Raw genomic sequence first — 20,232 nt, 5'->3', positions numbered from 1 at the left:
TTCCAATTAATAAAAAGCAGTTTTTAAATACGTATATGCAGCATTTCCCCTAAAATAAGGATCGCTTCAACGCCATGTTCATCTTCTCTGTATCGTTCCAATTTTGAATCCAATATGTCCGCAATAATAGAAGTCCAACGGGGAAAACATTCAATAACTCTGAGCTCGTAGGTCTCTCTGTCCCAAATCATCGATTCATTAAAGTTTATACTATATGGTGTCCATGCATAACAGAGATTAAAAGGCCATTTATACACTATCCTGCGTGTTGTGCTGACATGTATTTGGCTGCATCTTCAGGCAAGTTGAGGAAAACCCTTGCTCCTTGTTTATCGACGATGCGAAGTATTGCAGGGTATATTAATAGGGGTCTGTATTTCTCCAGATAGAGTTGAGACATCACCGTCTTGAACTTGGCTCGCAGGTCCACTACCTCACGACAATAATCTTCAAAGCAGTGTATTGATATATCCTTGTATTTCAGATTGCCTTTCATCCTGCGAGTTTCACGAATAATCATTTCTTTTATTCTGACTTGGCGCAGGATAACCAATATCACTCTGGGTTTAACGTTATTGTCACTGGATCGGGTCCCCAATAGCACTGTTCCACCTCGAGTACTTTAGGAAGGATCGGTAGTCCCAAGATTTTCTGTAATTCTGTGGCAAACTCTTCAGGGTGTGCGCAGCTCACCGACTCGTCCAGACCGACTATACGAATATTCAGCTTGCGTTTTTGATATTCCATCTAGAATATTTTGGCTTTCTGTTCTTCATTGATTCGCTTAAGCTCCATCGTTATATCGTTGAGCTCCGTATTGAGTTCTTTGTAGTTTCCCTTCATCTCAGCAGTTAGGTTAACGTTGATATCATCTACGTTTTTGTAGATCCGAGCGAAATTTTGTTGGTGGACTTCCATACCTGTTTCCAGTGCCTCGGTGCGCTTAATATGTGCTTCGGCGTCTGCTCTTAGCGCTTCTATTTTGCCTTCGATAGATTCTTTGATAGCATCTACTTTTTGGGTTATTGTATTCTCCATTTTTCTCATTTCCCGGATGATATATTCGGTGTCCGCGGAGGTATTTGTAGGGGTTGAACTTGAAGCGGCCACTGTCACGTCTATATTCTCTGCTATTTGCCGCATGTATCCTGCTTCCTTAGGCGGGTCCTCTGCGACTGGTTTTGGTCTCGTTGTGTCTTTCTTTGGTGACATCTCGATTATTTTGGTCAATATAGTTAGTTGATCATCTCAGTTGATATATGCGTCAAGTTTTTTCTCCTTTTTCTATTTTTTCTCCCATCCCAATTTCGCTGTGCCAATTCTCCCCTCCCCTGTCTTGAATGTTGCTTGCATATTCCCCCCACTGGCCGGTTGTAGGGAGGATAGAAGCCTTGCATCACATGTCCCCTCCGATACACGAGGAGGCAGCCTGTCACATCTTTTCACCTGCCAGCGCGGACTCTCATTGGCGAGGTGTAACGTGTGGGAGGCTCACACTACCCCCGCCATTTCCTATCTCTGCTGTGCAAGCGTCCCCCAACCGACCTGTAGGAGTCGCTGTCCACAACGTCCAGATTACCACCCATCGACTTCCACCCGCTAACTGCCAATTGAGTTAGTATGACGGCCGGCCCAAGCCGGAGGCAACGCAAACAGCCAGATTCGAACCCGGTGTCTCTTGCGTTGGTGACGAGTGCAATGTCCGCTGCGCCTCCTATTCTATATTCTATAATAATATTTCAAATTGCATTGGTCCGGATGGGAGAATTCAGTACTGTATCTACAGAACCTTCTGTTTAATCATCTTCCCTTTATTCATTTCCTTAGATTTTTTTGTACACATGATCTCAATAAGGTACTGAACGAGGTCAGTGGCAGTTTTTAATGTTTGGTCATGGTGGTTTGGTCATGGTGTTATTCACTGTCAAAGATGCAAAGAAAAATCATAATTCATATTCTCCTTTGTTTCATCACAATTTAAGCAAGCCTAGTAATAGACACAATATTTCTGACAGTGTGAATACATTCCCTGGGGTCCATAGATGTCCCTAGATACCAAGAATATGCAAATGGACCTTGTAGAAGTGGAGCAATATTCCATTTACCTAGGTATATATTTTAGGCGGATTTTCAGAAAATATTCCACGGGTGGAAGAGGTTAAAAGGCCAACCACGTATATATACGTGTTACCACTCGGTTTTGCTTTTATTCCATTTTAATATCCTACTCAATGTCACGGAGCTGTATGTTGGCTGAAAATATGTCTCCATTCCTATTTATAATATTATTCACATGTGTATTTATTTATTTGTAAGGGCATACCCATTTGTTTATATTTGGTACTGTGCCTTCCCTCAGGATTGCCTGTGGCTTCGGCGGCGCTCTCTTCGTGTACTTGAACAGACTCATAGTGGAATGTATGAGGAAACAGAAGACCATCAACAAATTCCTGCTGAGGAAGTGAGTATCTGAACAGCCATGCTGTGCATCATCATAGAAGTGGTGTGGAATACATGCTAGTATCTGAACACCCATGCTGTACATCATCATAGAAGTGGTGTGGAATACATGCTGGTATCTGAACACCCATGCTGTACATCATCATAGAAGTGGTGTGGAATACATGCTAGTATCTGAACACCCATTCTGTACATCATCATAGAAGTGGTGTGGAATACATGCTAGTATCTGAACACCCATGCTGTACATCATCATAGAAGTGGTGTGGAATACATGCTGGTATCTGAACACCCATGCTGTACATCATCATAGAAGTGGTGTGGAATACATGCTAGTATCTGAACACCCATGCTGTACATCATCATAGAAGTGGTGTGGAATACATGCTAGTATCTGAACACCCATGCTGTACATCATCATAGAAGTGGTGTGGAATACATGCTGGTATCTGAACACCCATGCTGTACATCATCATAGAAGTGGTGTGGAATACATGCTGGTATCTGAACACCCATGCTGTACATCATCATAGAAGTGGTGTGGAATACATGCTAGTATCTGAACACCCATTCTGTACATCATCATAGAAGTGGTGTGGAATACATGCTGGTATCTGAACACTAGGGATGCACCGATCCGACTTTTTCAGTCCCGATACCGATACCGATACATCGGCCGATATCGAGTACCGATACCCATTGTTCAATTAATAAACTGTATGCCTCACTGTGTGGAAGAGACTGGGATCATTCTTTTGTGCAAGGCAACATCAGGCTTGACTTAAAACATTACTTTCCTAACTTAGTGAAACAAAATGTAACAAATGAATACATAGATATAAATGTACTCAATTGTTATTTCTTATTTTATTTCTTATCATATTTCTTTAAAAATAAGAAATCCGATATACAGTATATATCTTTTTACCGATACCCGATCCAGCTATTTTAGTCATATCGGGGCCGATATCCGATATCAATATCGGATCGGTGCATCCCTACTGAACACCCATGCTGTACATCACACATCATAGAAGTGGTGTGGAATACATGCTAGTAGTGTAGTTGATGCAATGCCATTCGCTTACTCATGGTGGGATTCCTGGCCTGCCGCACGGTTCCGAGCTAACTGGGAAGCATCGGACTGACAAAGTACCAACGACAAAAGATTTAATCATCAACAACAAAAATATGCGATCCTCAAGCGATCCTCAAGCAACGGATGGTACCGTGAGGCGCAGTCACGATGGACTTCAGAAGTTGTGAAGTGACCGTGGCGAGTAGCGGTGCTATGGGTTAAACTCACTCTCACCCTTAAAAGACACATACGGTAGACACATTGCAAAGCAGTGAGTTCACCTCTTGGTATAGAGGTCTGTGCTGTAGCCCGCGGTGCGGCAGACCACTGGTTCGTTTTTACATCCCAGTCACATCACCAATAGGACGGTTCTCACTCTGATTTCTAGCTTAAGGAGAGACTAGTGTGTGTTCACATATACTGACTGAACTGTCCTGGGACACAGGAAGAACATGAATTCTTAAAATGGGTGGCATTCCCCTTTAAATTAGACTTTTGAGTCTCCTCTAGACACACTATTCATTAATCTTATATCTGTATTTGGATTAAAATTCCAGGTGTAAATGAGGCCTGTTTCACACAACAAAACACCCCTATTTCATACATAGGGCCTGATTCAGAGTTGACTGTGTACACTGTGTAAGTAAATTGTGTGTAAGTAAATTAATACAAAAGATAAGTGGGAGAAGAAGCAGGTGCTTATCTCTAAATTCGGGCGACGCATCAACGATATTTAAAGAGCTTGTCTTCTACCAAGTAGTTGCCAGGGAAGTTTCTTGGGGAAGTTTTGGGCAATAGCGTTTTCAATGGATACGTTTCCCTCATCCCCATTAAAACACATCCCCTTTGAAACACACTTGCCTGTATCATGCAGTCAAAACTAACTTAAGTTGAAAGTCTGAATACGACTATCTTGAGACACGCCTCCATTTGGGGGGAACCCCTCCCCAGGTGGGCAACTGGTTTTGAGTGACTTGATGACTTGAAGGATAAGTCAGAGATGGCGAGTCTGCATGGTGTAGCGCAATTTGGGTATTTGACTTACCTCAAGTCTGAGACGGGCCTAGTAAATAGCATGCATTATTACAGGCTATTCTTACGAAAAGCTACTCCTTGACATACAGTGAGACAGACACCCCCATTAATGACCCTGCAGTCCATCTCTCCCTGTCAGGCGTCTGGTGTACCCTGCCCTGGTCACCCTGCTGGTCTCCACGCTCACCTTCCCTCCAGGCTTCGGACAGTTCATGGCCGGACAGGTCAGAACATTACACCTTTTATGATTTTATGATAAGGATGATTAATTTAAGGATGATTAATGTATATGTATGTATGTATGTATGTATGTATGTATGTATGTATGTATGTATGTATGTATGTATGTATGTATGTATGTATGTATGTATGTATGTATGTATGTATGTATTGTCTGTCCATCCGTCTATAAGACAAGATAATATGGGCATTTGAGGCCCTTTCAGACATTTACGGTAACTACAAATAAAAAAAACTTTACTTGAAATTAAGATAAGATAAGATAAGATAAGATGAATACTCTTTTCTGATTGGCCTGGCAGGTGTGTGTTGAAACCGTTTAATGCACACGTAGTTCGGCTCAAGTTTAATCACGGTTCTAAAATCACCTGCTACCCAACCTGTAAGCATAGCAACATTAAAAAGCACAGCTGTCAAAGCTTTACTCGTTATAAACTGCAGCAAGTACAGCTGACTTATCAACTTGATAAACTAACGACCGGGAAGGAAAACACACCAATGGCAAGTCCAAAAATTAGCAAATGCTTTTATTTTATATTCTTGGCAAATTACCATGGTATAAGCAGAATAATCAATGCTTTTTAACACTATGTGGACCGTCCACGAGTTAACTCGTGATTCGATTCACCCCGTTGAGGACCAGAGCCACGAGTTAACTCGTGGCGAGTTGTTATTGTTTTATTCCATATTTATAACGCTATTAACGTCCGCGATCGACATGCAGGACCTACCCACATATTTGATTTTCGAAACATGCAATACCGGCCAGATCTGCTTAGGGGCGCCATCGCTCCACTGCAGTGTCATTGAGGGCATTTAAAAAATTCACTGTATGTGGGCGTTTCATATGAGCCTCGGTTCCAAACGAACACCCTCCATCTTTGATCACGTTACCGATCGCATATTTCAGCCTGGAATAATGGGATTTATGATTAGCCAATGGACATATCGATCTACCAGAATCCGATGACTAATGAAGAAATGCTGCCGGCGATCACATGGGCTGACGGTAGGATACTATTCCCCCAAATTACAGCTGGATTGGACATTGTTTTAAAACCTAACGTGATCGATCAGTGAAAATGGCTACCTGAACGCACACTGTATTGCTAATCAATAATACTAATCGGCGTTCCCCGCCGCCCCCATTTCATCCATAGATGCTCTGTAATAGTCCGGATGCTACGCAGTTCGTTTTATTTCATTCGTATATATACAGCAGAAATGGTGTTTGATATAACGGCGCCAACGTTTAGCCTATTATCTAGCTCCCCAGAAAAAAGACGAGACGAAAAGTGCGATAAACCTTATATTTACGACGCTATAAAATGACAACCAACCGATGGATTTTTATTTTCTTTAAGCCATTATGAAGGCACGGTTTATGCACTCAAGTGACAATGAGAATGGACAGATAGCAATACTATAAATTATATATATAGCTGTTAGAAAGTACATCGGTTTGTAAACAAACCTCTGTCCTCTGGCCTATAAATCGGCGCAAGACTGTGGTCACCAAAGTGTTAAGCACAAAAACTAAAACTAAAAAATTATAATAAAAGCACACAATTAGATACAATAGGATAACTACACAAAAAAACCTGTGTTCTTGTTCAGATCACGTTTTCCTAATCCGGTGCTGACCTGTGAACTAGGTGATCTTGGTCTTGGGATTTGTAGTCATAACATTTTCACCTTTTAAACCAATGCTGCCATCTACTGACAACAGAAAGTGTTGTGTATAACGTTAAGTTGAGAGGCTACCCGCACTTGTAAACACCGTTGCCCAAAACACATTCTAGAGATTCCCACTTTTTACTGGTACATACGTTCATATCTAATAGTCTTTAGATGACTAAATATAGATGAATACTCATGAAATTTGATATATATATTCTAAAATAAGTATAATTCCACTTCACCTACCTGTCGACATGAAATTCCCAAACGCTGACAGTAAAAAAAAGCCTGGATGGGAAAATGGGGCGTGACCGAATTTGGTTTTGGGCGTTCCCAGACAAAAAGAGTGACGAGATTGGTCTATGTTCCATTAGCTCTTCACCGATACTAATGAAGGCAGTGAGATATAATCATATAATCTGTTTTTTTTGTTATGTCCTCTTGCCCTTTTCTCTGAATGGAAGTTATCTGACATCTCATCTACCTCTCCCTCCCTCACGTCTCCTCTTCAGCTGACGCAGCACGAGTCTCTGGTGGCGTTGTTTGACAACCGTACCTGGTGCCGACAGGGCGTCGCAGAGGAATTCGACTACATCAGCCACTCCCATGCCTGGAAACACCCCCAGGTCAACGTCTTCATCACGCTCATCCTCTTCATCATCATGAAGGTGGGTCTTAACGAAGTGACATTCACCGCTCACTGACTCTTTCTCCCCTCCCTGTCTGTCTCTCACCTGACCCGCCAGATGGTCTGTTACACGGAACCATCTGAGAAGTCATCCTTTGAAACAGGATGGAATAGGGCCGGTAGTTTAAAAAAAGAAAATTGGCAGGTGATTGAATCAACCATCTGTCTATCACCAATCACCATCTATCACTGGCTAACTTCAATCAATCGGTGCCAGAAATAATACCCTCCAGTGCTGATATAACTGATGCTATAGCAGCGTCTACACTAACCTCTTCAAAGAGCCACCGTTGTTGTTTTTGGTCAAACTCTGCACAATGCTCCTCTGATTAAAGTCCCTTCTTGCCGTTGTGGTTTGGGCACAAGAACATAACTTGACGCCCGACAAAAAGATTCTTGTGTGATTTTGTGATCTTGCGAAGCTAGCTGCCGTGCAAGATTACTTTGTCTTAGCTCTCTCTCTCCCGTTCTCTCTCTCTCTGTCTCTGTCTCTCTCCCTTTTTGTCAGTTCTGGATGTCTGCTGTGGCCACCACCATGCCTGTTCCTTGTGGAGCCTTCATGCCAGTTTTCCTCATTGGTAAGCATCATGTGCTGTGGCTATGTTTATATATACATATATTGGTCTTTAAAGATATAAGCACGAAGCAGAAATAACTGTCCTGTATTTTGATGTCTGGTGGGCAGGTGCAGCATTTGGCAGATTGGTCGGAGAGGTCATGGCAGCCATGTTTCCTGATGGCATACATGCAGATGGCAGTGTGTATCCCATAGTTCCCGGCGGTTATGCTGTAGTGGGTCAGTACAGGGTCCCCAGAAACCTGATTTTAACCTTTTCACTACCACACGACAAAGGGTTAACCGTCTGTAGTGTGGTAGTGAAATGTTAACCTTCTGTCATGTGGTAGTGAAAGGGTTAAAGGGATAGTTTACACATTTTTAACCGTAGCCCTATTTCCTATTTACCATTGATGTTGTTGATCGGTCCATATCCAGCACAAGCCATGCTGTTCTTCACACTGGATACCTGCAGCTCCAGTTATCCACAAACGAATGCAAAGTCAATAGGCTCACAGTGTGCACAAATTAGATTTCAGTGAGCTTCAGTCAGCTTGTACAGGAGCTTGACCCATTGACTTTGCATTAGTTTGTGGCTAACTAAGCAGAGCTGCGGGTGTCCAGTATGAAGAACAGCATGGATTGTGCTGAAAAAAGGACTCTTACCAACATCATTGGTAAGTAGGAAATAGTTCTAGAGGTCAGAAATTGTGTACTATACCTTTAACATTATCCTTTGCCCCCCCCCCCCCCCCCCCCTACCCCCCGCTTGCTTGTGTGATTGAAATCACAAGCAGAGCTATTTTTATCAGTTCATGCTAGCTTATTGAATGCGACTGATGAAAATGGATTCCACTTAAATTGAGCAGTCCATTTGGGCCAAGATGAAATGTAAAATCATTATTTGCCACAGCTGTTAGATGGTTAGATGGCATAAAATGATTAGACCTTAGAGTGTCATCTGCATAAATAATCCCTCTGAATTTGGTGTCCTATGACATATTAACGTATTAAGATTAGATTAAATATGACTTTATTGTCAGTTTACAGTAGGCATTTGAGATTTCTCTTTTCACATGTCCCTCCTAGTTATACATACACACAGTCCTTACATATGTATTTCATCAGAGAGGTCAGTTTGGGGGTTCAGCGCTTTGCTCAACGGCACTTAGGCAGAGATGGTGGGCACCGTCGATGTAATACCAGCCACCCTTCAGTTACCAGCTCACAGCTGCAATACACCCTACTGTTGGTGTCGGGGATCAAACCAGCAACATTTCGGTTGCCGGTTGGCCTCTTTACCTCTAGGTGCCGGTATATCCTACTGTCAGTAACAAAATTCACAGCACAATGACATTAATGACATTGCAGAACACAATATAGTAATTACACCGAACAATGTAAATGCAACTCCATTAACAAAAACACTCCCTCTCATAAACTGAACCTGTTGTAGATGACTTTGAGGACAGCAGGTGGCCATATTGCTCTGTTTTATTGGCGCAGGTGCTGCGGCTCTGTCTGGAGCCGTCACCCACACCGTGTCCACAGCGGTCATCGTGTTTGAGTTGACGGGTCAGATCTCTCACATCCTGCCTGTGATGATAGCAGTGATCCTGGCCAACGCCGTGGCCCAGAACCTCCAGCCCTCCCTCTACGACTCCATCATCAGGATCAAGAAGCTCCCCTACCTGCCTGAGCTGGGCATGGGGCACCACGAGTCAGTCTGTGTGTGTGTGTGTGTGTGTGTGTGTGTGTGTGTGTGTGTGTGTGTGTGTGTGTGTGTGTGTGTGTGTGTGTGTGTGTGTGTGTGTGTGTGTGTGTGTGTGTGTGTGTGTGTGTGTGTGTGTGTGTGTGTGTGTGTGTGTGTGTGTGCACGCGCACGCGCAAGCATGGGTGGAGGGATGGGTGGATGTTTAGATGGGTGGAGGAATGGGTGGATGTTTATATGGGTGGAGGAATGGGTGGATGTTTAGATGGGTGGAGGAATGGGTGGCTTTTTACCCTCTTAGATGTATTACATTTCTCCATTATAGATACTGTCTTTCTGCCTCTTTTCTGTCTGACTCTGCGCTCTCGCTTTTTCCTCACAAAATGGTGTTTGTGATTCCTCTTCATCCCCTCATCTTCTCTTGCCTCGTTTCATTATCTTCACAACCCTTTCCTTCGTATTCCTTCATTACCCTCCCCTCCACCTCCCCCTTTTCATCATCACCTCATCCTCCTCCTCCGCCCCCAATTCCCATCCCTTTCTTCTCTAATCTATCTCTCTCCTCTCCTGTCCCCCTCCTCTCTCCCTTATCCCCCCCCCATGTTCCAGGAAGTATAATATCCGCGTGGAGGACATCATGGTCAGGGACGTGCGTTACATCACACTCTCCTCCTCCTATCGGGACTTCCAGGAGGTGTTGCTGACGGGGCAGCTCAAAACACTGGCCCTGGTCGAGTCCACAGGTAGGTGTGTGTTTATAGTGGAATGATTATGGGAGTTAAGACTTCCTTCCCCCATCTCTTTGATGATCTCCCTCTACCCATTGTATGTATAAAGCTGTTTCAAGATCCGGTGGGGGGGGGGTCTCTCTGTCGGTGGTGTCATCCAGCCTAACTCTTACTATATTGTATTGATACTTTGATTGAGTTAATAAATCAATCGTATTAACGAGGTCTCTTTGGACTGAGTAAGTTATTTAGCTTCGGCTATTTTCCACCACAGCAGGTGTCTTCCTGATACAGAGCGTTTACTTATTAGTTCACTAATCTTGAAGGGAGGCCTGAGGGCCGGGACGTCATCTAATAAATAGATAGGAGTAAAAAAAGGAGTGTGCACCTCACAGCAATCCTTTTTGTACGTTACTAGTACAGTATGTACAAGTGTCCAAAATGTCCTTGTACATCATGGTAGTTTGATGGTAATTTCAGTTCTACCATGGTACTGGTCATTGTATAGATGAGTTACCCTGGTATTGCCATGAAGTCAAGTATTGTCATGGTACCACTTTTGTACTTAAATAATACAAAATTCAAACCATCACATTTCTTACATAATTTTGTATTGGTCTTTTTCCATGTCCACACAAACATGAAACAGTCATCAAACAACATTAATACAATTAAATAAGAATACAAAATGTAATGGAAGAAAAAGGGAAAGAAAGAAAAGCAGAAACAGTTACAGGAAAAGCTACAATAATCACTGGTCCAAGGCTCTTTGGACATCTTTTGTAACATGCTACAAAATATATACAAATAATTAATTCAGTGACCAAGACTTAACTCTTAACTTAATGTAACTCTTAACTCCTGAATAACTTTTTTTAATCTAAATAAAACCATTAGAGGAGTATAATAGTATAAGGCAAGTAAAAGAGTGTTATCACCCACAATGATTTTTTTTTATGTATATGTTTATACATTTCTTCGGGCAACAAACAATACAGAATCGTTTTCATAATAAATACATTTAAAAAAAGAAAAACGAAAAAGAACGAAAACAAAACAGACAAACTCAGCACATCCTATGTAATAACAATACCCATAGTTGTAAAGAGGGGAAAAAAAGATAATACCATTTAATCAGTTTGAACAACTATAATGTTACTTCTTTAAATAAAATGTTACGATCTCCATTTACCTTTATTTATTACTTCTTGTGGGGCAGAGGATTTGGGCTGGTCAAAATGCTGAGTGGCTTGTGACTTTGGAAAACCACAAGCCACAGTGACAAGTGAGCCAAACAGTGTCAAGCTCTGCATACTACCATGATGGTAGTGTGACTAGAATATGATGGAAATACCATGATACTTTTTGTACTAAACTAATGACAAACTCCTATGTAGCTGCTGGTATATTAGCTGTCTTTGATAATTCTGGTCATCTGTTCATGTTATTGTTGTCTGTATAAGGTCTGTATAAAATGACTATAATCCCATATAAAGTGACTATAATCCCATAACACCATCATTCCCATCATGACAAAATATTCTCCCCTCTCCTCCTTTTTCTCGCCTTTTCTTTCACCTCCTGCAGCTGTTCGTCACAGTGCCTTATTCTTTCCACCCTTATCTTCTCTCTTTACCTCCTCCTTTTCTCTCCCTCTCCACCTCCATTCGTCCCTCACTTGTCTCAACTTTATCTCAATGGCTTCCTGCCCTTACTCTGGTACCGTCCTCTTTTGTCTTGTTCCACTATCTCTCTCCTTCCCTCTCTCCTCATTCCCTCTTACCTTCTCTCCTCCTTCCCTCTCTTCCTTCTCTCCTTCCCTCCTTCCTTCTCTCCTTTCCTCTCTCCTTCCCTTCTCTCCTTCCCTTCTCTACTTCCCTCCATCCTTTTATCCTCCTTCCCTTCTATCCTTCCCACTTACCTTTTCTCTCTCCTCCCCCTCTCCTTCCCTTCTCTACTTCCTTCTCTCCTTCCCTCTCTCCTTCCCTATCCACTTCCATCTCTCCTTCCCCTTATCGCCTTCCCTTCTCTCCTTCCCTCATTCCTTCCCTTCTCTCATTCCCTTCTTTCCTTCCCTATCTCCTTCCCTCTTTCTTTCCCCTTCTCTCATTCCCTCTCTACTTTCCTCTCTCTTTCCCTCTCTCCTCCCTTCTCTCCTCCTTCCCTTCTGTTATTCCCTCTATCTTTTACCTTCTCTCCCTCCTTCCCTCTCCCTTTCTATTTTACCTTCTGTCCTTCCTTCTCTCCTCCCCTCTCTCCTCCAGATTCTATGATCTTGCTGGGGTCCATAGAGCGCTCCCAGTTGCAGACTCTCCTGTCCCTCCAGCTGGGAAGACAGCGCAGGCTGGAGCACCTGCGAGCGCTGGCCCAGGACAACAGCACCCGCGACCACCTGGCTACCGACAGCACCCCCAGCTCACCCTGTGCCCACACCCACGCCAACATCAACGCCACCACCCACACCGACCCCAATGCCCGCCCAGGGGTCCGCTTCCTGGTGAGCACCCAACAGGTGTGAGGGGGACGGGGTCACAGGGTCTGGGTCGGGCTGGGTGAAGCAGTACAGTGTACTCAGTAGAGTAGACACTGCATGCATGAAGCATGTAAAGATAAAAGGGCAGTAAGCAATGCAAGACTGAGAAACATTACGTTGAAATGTATCTCCTGTCCCTCCAAAGCTATTGTAAGAACAGAAGTCAATAGTAAATTAATTATCTACTATCTACGTTTGATAGATCTTGGACGGACCTTTGCTGAGACAAGATATTATGTTGATAAAATTACTAATACGATTTTCTAAGTAATTTTTCTCTTCATTACCACTTGCAAAGTCAGACGGCTTGTCCACTGCAGACCTCTCTTTCAGAGGGCAGCACTGCTGTTGTTTGTAGGTGACTACTGGGGTGACAGTGGTTCGGGAGGCAGAGCAGTCGTCTGGCAATCCGGAGGTTTCCCATTCCCGCTCCTCCCAGGCAGCATGTCGAAGTGTCCTTGAGCAAGACACTTAACCCCTAACTGCTCCCGATGAGCAGGTTGGCACCTTGCATGGTTGCCTCCGCCGTCGGTATGTGAGTGAATGGGTAAAAATGTGAGGAACAAATTGTAAAGCGCTATATAAATACAACCATTTACTGAAAACTCTGGTGCCTTTTTGCTAAAAGTTGACATATGCACAGCTCTCAGCATTGTTGGGGAAAGTGCAATTGCATTGTAACAAACATGAAAAAGGCAGGTCTTCAGTGGACATGCTGCCTTACTGCCATTTGCCGTTGAAGGGCAGAGTAGGTAAAGGCACAGAAGAGTTTGAATTGGTTACATGGAAACCATTACAGTAGGTTACAGTAAGTTGGTGTGTCTTATTTGTGTGTATGTGTAACCATAACACGTCTTCTCTGTGTCTGTTGTCTGTGCCTTTACCTGTGCTGTCATGTGTTTGTGTTTGTGCATGTGTGTGGTTGTATTTGTGTGTTTGTGTGTGTGCATGTGTGGGTGTGTGGATTTCTGCATGCGTGAGCGTGTATGTGGTGTGTCGTGTGTGTGTGTGTGTGTGTGTGTGTGTGTGTGTGTGTGTGTGTGTGTGTGTGTGTGTGTGTGTGTGTGTGTGCTGGTGTCTGGCTGGCTCTGTTAATGTGTCTTCCATGTAGATTTCCACAGAGGAGTCGTCTTCCTTCAGCCTAGCTGTGGCCAACAATCAGCTTCCTCTCAAATCTGCTCTGAAAATGGTGTCTGCCACCACCAGCGACGCAGAGACACCCAATAGTATGTCCACACACACACACACACACACACACACGCACACACACACACACACACATGCATGCACGCACATTAGCTCACACAATGTCCTCTCTCCCACAGGCACAGAGGGTTACAAGATTGATTTCATATAGAAATACACACACACACACACACACACACACACACGCACACACACACACACACACACACACACACATACACACGCACACTTTCCTATAAAGTGTCCTTGTCTCCCAGAGGGATATACTGAGAATCATCTTAAATTTAATTGACTGGGGGAAAAAAAGTTCAAAGTTAAACCCACCTCAACGAAACACCATTCACACTGCAGCTCTCTGTCTCCCCTCAGTCTCTCAGACCCGGTCCTGTGCTGCCGACCATGAAAAGGAACTGCTGGAGGTGAGAGAGAGAGAGAGAGAGAGAGAGAGACAGAGAGAGATGAATGTATAGTGATGCATGTGTGTTGGTGTGGGAGTCAGTGTACATATGATTGTGAATCCATACACATCCTCAACCCGCCCACAGACACTATTTCATGTCTGGGATTTTTCCAAGGTGAGCTACAGTGTTTGCTCAGTTTCAGAAGCTTTCAGCACCATGGACAGCTACACTTCATATTGAGGAACTTTGGATACATTTGAACAGGTGTTTCTTATTTTGAGGAAAAGGTTTATTAAGCAGCACTTATGGATGGACACATCATCACCTGTTAACTAATGTAATAGGCTATAGACCAATTCATAATGGGAGCCAATGTGTTGAGGTTTAATGTAAGCACAGTTAAGAAATAAACCGAGCTATTTCTTTTTGCTTGTTTTAGATAACGATAACGTTTGTTGTTAAATATGTTACCTGAATCTTTTCCTTTCTTTACCACCTTGTTCACGAGAGAGGACCAGCTGATGTGCCGCTGCAACTATACAACTATGTAATGAGTGAAGTCACTAGAAAAACGTCTGATGTCCTCTCTACTAACTTTAAACCAGTGGTTCTCAACTGGTCTAGCTTCGGGACCCAACATTTTCCTTAGTCATTAAGTCGCGACCCACATTTTTGAACCACTATGATTTATTTAAAAAAAAATCACAATCTTTCATGCACTGTTAAAAACATGAAATAAGGGCGGTCAGGTGGCGTAGCGGAGATTGCGCTCGTCACCAATGCAGGAGATGCTGGGTTCGAGTCCAGCTCTCGGCGTTGCCACCAGCTTGGCTGGCCGTTCACACTAATACAATTGGCAGTATTAGGGGGTGGGGAAGCTGGCGGGTGGGAATCTGGCGTTGTGGACAGCGACGCCTACAGGTCAGGTCTCGGCGCTTGCTAAGCGGGGCAGGACTTGGTGGAGATAGCGTGCCCTCCCGCGCGTTACACTTCACCAATGAGAGTCTTCGCTGCCAAGTGAAAAGACGTCACTGGCTGTCGGCGCACGTCTCGGAGGAAGCGTGCGATCGACTCTGGACGCCCTTGTACCGACTCGTAGGAGAACATGCATACAGCAGCCAGGTAGGGGAGGGGGGGGAATTGGCACAATGACTAATTGGGACAGGGAGAAAATCAGAGAAAATCAGAAACAGAAAGAAAATAAATAATAATAATAATAATAATAATAATAAACATGAAATAAACACAAAAAAGTGCAACAAAAGTGCAACTAGGGCTAAAAACCCAACGAAATAAAACAATAATAAATAATATGCTTCTTAGCAGATTTCTTAGCTTAACATAACAGACCTAAGTTTGGGGGAACTAATGGGATAACTGGGGTTGCAACAAAAGTGCAACTAGGGCTAAAAACCCAATGAAATAAAATAATAATAATAAATAATATATGATTCTTAGCAGACTTCTTAGCTTAACATCCCAGGGAACTAATGGGATAACTGGGGATGTTGTTTGCTCCTGACAAGAGTCTCAAAGTCTGGGGTGAGACAAAGCAACTCTGAGGTCATGCTCAATGTCCAATCTGTTCCTCTGCTTTGTCGTCAGCTGGACCAGAGCTGAGAAGCCACTTTCACAAAGATAGGTAGTATCACTGCTTTAAACCATATTCTCTACTCTATACTCTAGACCAGTGGTTCCCAACCTTTTTTGAGTACTGTACCCCCAAAGCATTTCAAACCAACCTAAAGTACCCCCTACTACACAATCAATCGTGGTGATCCCCAGGATATATAGTTCTGTTTCGTTAAGGGGCTCTGCTTGGCATCACCTACTGCACTCCCTCGCGTACGTGCACGCGTACTGAATAACATTCCACAAATATACCTTTAATACCAGTATTAGTCTGACCACACCCCTCATCAGCTTACCTTCATAAGCAGGTGTGTGGTCACCTGCTCTCCTCCTTCTCGCTTTCACCACAAGGAAGTGCCTTCGGTAGTACCCCACTTGACGTGTTGTTAGTTGAAAAGAGTTGTGACTGGTTTACATTGTGCTTAATCTTTTCTTCTCTCACTTTGTTGTATAAGAAAAGGTTTGGGTCATAATGTATTCCGCGGAGAGTAGACCCGCTAGACCTACTCTTCACCACCGGTTCTCCATTCCCGCCTCCGTCGTGCGCTTCGGTGCTGGGCTGTTGCCACTCTCGTGGTTGCCGACCCAGCCCGGGAGACTGCCGGTGGATAGTTTTCCTCACCGACGAGCCGAGGGTTCGGTGCCGTCGCTCCGGCGATGGCCTGATCTCGACTCTGGTTCCTCTGGTTCTGGGGAATCGCCCGTTGATGAACGGGGGATTGTTTTGGAGCCGGAGGATTTGCGACGCAAACTTTTCGCGTCTGCTCGCTCGCGTCGCAAGATGGTGGCGTGCAGACGCGAACGGCCTGGGTTTGGGGAGTTGCTGGAGACCAGCGAGGATGCGTCCGACTCTGGATTTCTGATGGAAACTGAAGACTTCATGGAAGAGGCGGACGGATTCTTGTATGATGGTCCCGTGGAGGAGAGTATCCCTCCTCCGGAGACCCCGGAGGGGGGAGAAATGGCTCCATGGGGCGCCTTGTTCGAGGATGTCGAGGAACCACCTTGGCCTCATCAGCAGGATGCCCTACTGTCGGCCGCATCGGATTGTGGCTCCTTGACCAGTCGCAGCCTGCTGTATGCGAGGGATGCAGGGTCGGTGGAGGAAGGTTCGCAGGGGGAACTGCGGGCCTTGTTTCCCGAGCTCATGGCGGTAGCCGCCACCGCAAACGGTGTGCCGCTGCCGCTGCCATTGCCTGCACCTGTCCCTGATGACCTCATAGGCCATCCCTGGCAGCGTCCCCCAGTGAGAGGGGTGGACGTTGTCTACCCATTTTTCCCATCGATGGGGGCCTATGTTCGTCGGGGTCAGGCGGTGTCCAACATCATGGGACTAACTCCCGCCTACGTACCAGTTACGCGGGTGTCGGGGTTAGTCAAAGGTATGGGGGAGGGCGTGCCTCGGCTTGACAATCCGATGGCCGCGCTCCTCTGTCCGGATATGGTGTGGGAACCCCTATGCAAGCCGGTCCTCCAGGGGAAGTCGGCTAGGCGATTGGCTTATTGGGGTGACCAGTCATTCATCGCTGGTACACAATCGCTGGCTGCGGCGTCTAACATCGCCCACCTGGCTAGATTTGTATCGGGGATAATGACGGGCGGCACGGATCTGGACGAGGTAAAATGCGATCAGATCACCCAGGCTGCGGGAGCTGTCCTGCACCTTTCCCAGGTGCTGGCCATAGCCATGGGGAAAGTGCGCGCCCTGGCCACCCTGGGCCAGCGTCACCTTTGGCTGGAGCAGGCCCGTGTGCCAGAGAAGAAGAGAGCCCCTCTTCTGACGGCCGCCCTCTCCGACGCTGGCCTGTTCGGGAAGGCCCTGCAATTGATGACCTCAACATGCAGAGAAATGGCAGAGGAGAGATCCATCCTCCAACCCCATTTTCCGCCTCCCGTCCTTGCCGGTGGGGGCAGAAGGCTTCCGCGACGTCGAGCTGTCTCCGTCGCCGCTACCACTGCCTCCGCCGCCGCTGCTGGCCCTGCCAAGAGGGCCAGGGGACGAAACGGCGCTTCGGCCACCGCCGGCCCATCCCAGACCGGAGGAGACGGTAGGGAACGTCGTGTCCAGCAGACTGTAACCTACCGTCCCTCCGGGGCTTCCCGGGGTGGCAAGACTCGAGCGGCGCGAGGTGGCAGACGCCGTTAGGAGTGACTTTTTCCCCTCTGTATCCCCTCTCCTACACCCTTCCCGGCCCCTCTATGATATTGTGCCTTACACTTTATTAGTTTTTAATAAAAAAAGTTCCCCGACATAAGGGGGACTGTGTTTTGGCCGAACAAACTGTGTGTTTCTTCATACAAATCATATGGTGGGGTTGTGTATATATGAATCTACCCTGTTTACGTTGGGGGGTGAGTTGTGTTGTGTTACGAGGTTAAGCAAGGTCTGCAACTTACACTCGGTAATAGGTTCTATTTAGCTTGATGCTCCACATGCAATTAGAACTGGTGTTATTCCATTGCTTTAACTAAGTATATGTGTTTTCACAATGCTGTGTTGTTAGTTGCAGTAATGCTCGTACGCACACTTTTCACGGCCTAGCCGTTACTCTCGTTCGGCGTTTTTTCCTATGTACAGTATGACATAGGCAACGGGTATGGGATTCACGCACAGGCGACTTGTGTTTTGTTGTAAAACCTTTTACACTTTTTGTGGGTAGCAGGCATTGTATTAGCTTATGCTATGCATTGTTTTCTACCGGAGGTTTTTCAAGATGGCTACGGTTGTGTTTCTGTGTGTAGGGATAAAGGGTGTGTTTTCGGGAGGGGGTGTCGAATAAACCCCTCCTTTTTCCCACTTGATTGGTTTAGGGGATTTTTGATCTTTTCTGCTGAGCCAGTCAGGGCCAAGCCAGTGCTTGACAGGGGGGGGGGGGGGGGTATTCTACCGACTCCTGTTATGACAGGATCCGGTGGGTTTTCCCCGCCCGTTGTAGCGTTGTTGCTATGGCGACGCCTTCCATGAGCTGGTGTCTTAAAGATGTCGAGGTTGGGCGCAGGGCTTACAGGCCTGCTGCGCCCGGTTTATGTGTCAAACTTGAGTCTATTGGTCACGTGTCTCACAGTTTACATATCTTTTTTCTTGACCGTAGTCTCATGTGGGAAGGTGTTTCTGGGAGGGTCTGGTCTTACACTCTGATTAAAAGGAGTGACTGGATTAAAATCATGTGAAAAACAGGGTTTTTACTCCCAGCTGTGCAGTTGGGTCATACGGGTGATGCCTTTTCTTTATTTTTATAAAGAGTTGAATGTGTCTTGATGGATTGGAAATGAGGGTCCCTGATGGAAACAAGACTAACGTCTTTCTCAGGTCTGCCTCCCCTTATCTTTTTGTGTGTATTCCTGTACTGCAGTCTGTTGGGTAAATTTTTTCATTCATTCATTCATGGAGTTGATTGCATCTCGCCCCTCTTGTCGTTTCCCTGGGCGTCTTGGGGATTCAATATGGTGGTCTAAACGGCCTATTGTTGATGTGGGTATGTCCAAACGCACACATAGTGCTGGCTCAGGATGTGCTTTTGGGCCATTGGCTGACTGGCGCGCCTTGTTTGCTTGGGTGAAACAGCGTTTTTATGGAGCAATTGGGATGGGGTTTTTTCCTCTTCCGACATCCTGTGTGTTGTCGATGGGTTCCCGTTCATGTCAGGGGATGATGACGGAATGGGTCTGGACATATGGGGAAGGGTCTCACGCCCTAGGGGTGGGCCACCAGACGCGGTTCATACCGACACGTCTGGGTGGCGCCTTCTTTTTTGTGTTGGGATCAAACGCGCATATCTGCCCCTTCTCCTGGGGTTGGCAGGTCGGCGTGATTAGGGCACGGGACTGGTTCTGGTCGCGCTGGTCCAGATCAGTTGCACCCGTTGTCCGCTGGGGATGCAGATCTGCTGTTCTGGTACCCTGAGGGACTTGGGGTTTTTTCAGGGGGAAAAATGCTAGGTCGATCCGGGTGTCACAGGGTTGAGCGTTATGGGACCCTTGTTGGGTGCGTTGTATTCTGCACTGTCGTAATGGCTTACGGCCGTGCCGACCTGTACGCGTCCGATCTCGTCGGATCTCGGCCGCTGTACGGGTTGGTCTTGGTTGGTACTTGGTTGGGTGACCTCCTGGGAATACCGAGTGCGGGGTGCTGGGGCTGGTCTTCCATTTTTACGCTCTTCTCTTGCGTTTTGGCGCTGAGGAGCCTGTTGGGTGGTTTTAACCTCCTCGGGGGACCCTGTGCTCCCCGTATCACCGGGCCCGGTCCGGGGTGATGCTCGTTGACCCGTAGGCCCGGGATAGCCC

At 45.7% G+C, this 20,232-nt stretch overlaps 1 protein-coding gene across 1 annotated transcript in view; it reads left to right on the top strand.

Annotated features, from left to right (window-relative positions):
- The window catches only part of clcn2a (chloride channel, voltage-sensitive 2a), a gene marked incomplete at both ends in the record, with an annotated part of 204,996 nt that overhangs the window by 167,677 nt on the left and 17,087 nt on the right, over window positions 1-20,232 (top strand). The window contains 10 exons of the mRNA XM_084327681.1: window positions 2,360-2,461; window positions 4,695-4,797; window positions 7,006-7,161; window positions 7,690-7,759; window positions 7,867-7,977; window positions 9,244-9,457; window positions 10,058-10,191; window positions 12,441-12,688; window positions 13,821-13,935; window positions 14,285-14,334. Coding sequence (XP_084183807.1) covers window positions 2,360-2,461; window positions 4,695-4,797; window positions 7,006-7,161; window positions 7,690-7,759; window positions 7,867-7,977; window positions 9,244-9,457; window positions 10,058-10,191; window positions 12,441-12,688; window positions 13,821-13,935; window positions 14,285-14,334 — 1,303 coding nt within the window. The remainder of the gene's footprint in view (window positions 1-2,359; window positions 2,462-4,694; window positions 4,798-7,005; window positions 7,162-7,689; window positions 7,760-7,866; window positions 7,978-9,243; window positions 9,458-10,057; window positions 10,192-12,440; window positions 12,689-13,820; window positions 13,936-14,284; window positions 14,335-20,232) is intronic.

Source organism: Notolepis coatsorum (assembly GCF_963971535.1).
Source record: "Notolepis coatsorum genome assembly, chromosome: 13".
NCBI lineage: Eukaryota > Metazoa > Chordata > Actinopteri > Aulopiformes > Paralepididae > Notolepis > Notolepis coatsorum.
This window is presented reverse-complemented; position numbering and strand designations above follow the sequence as displayed.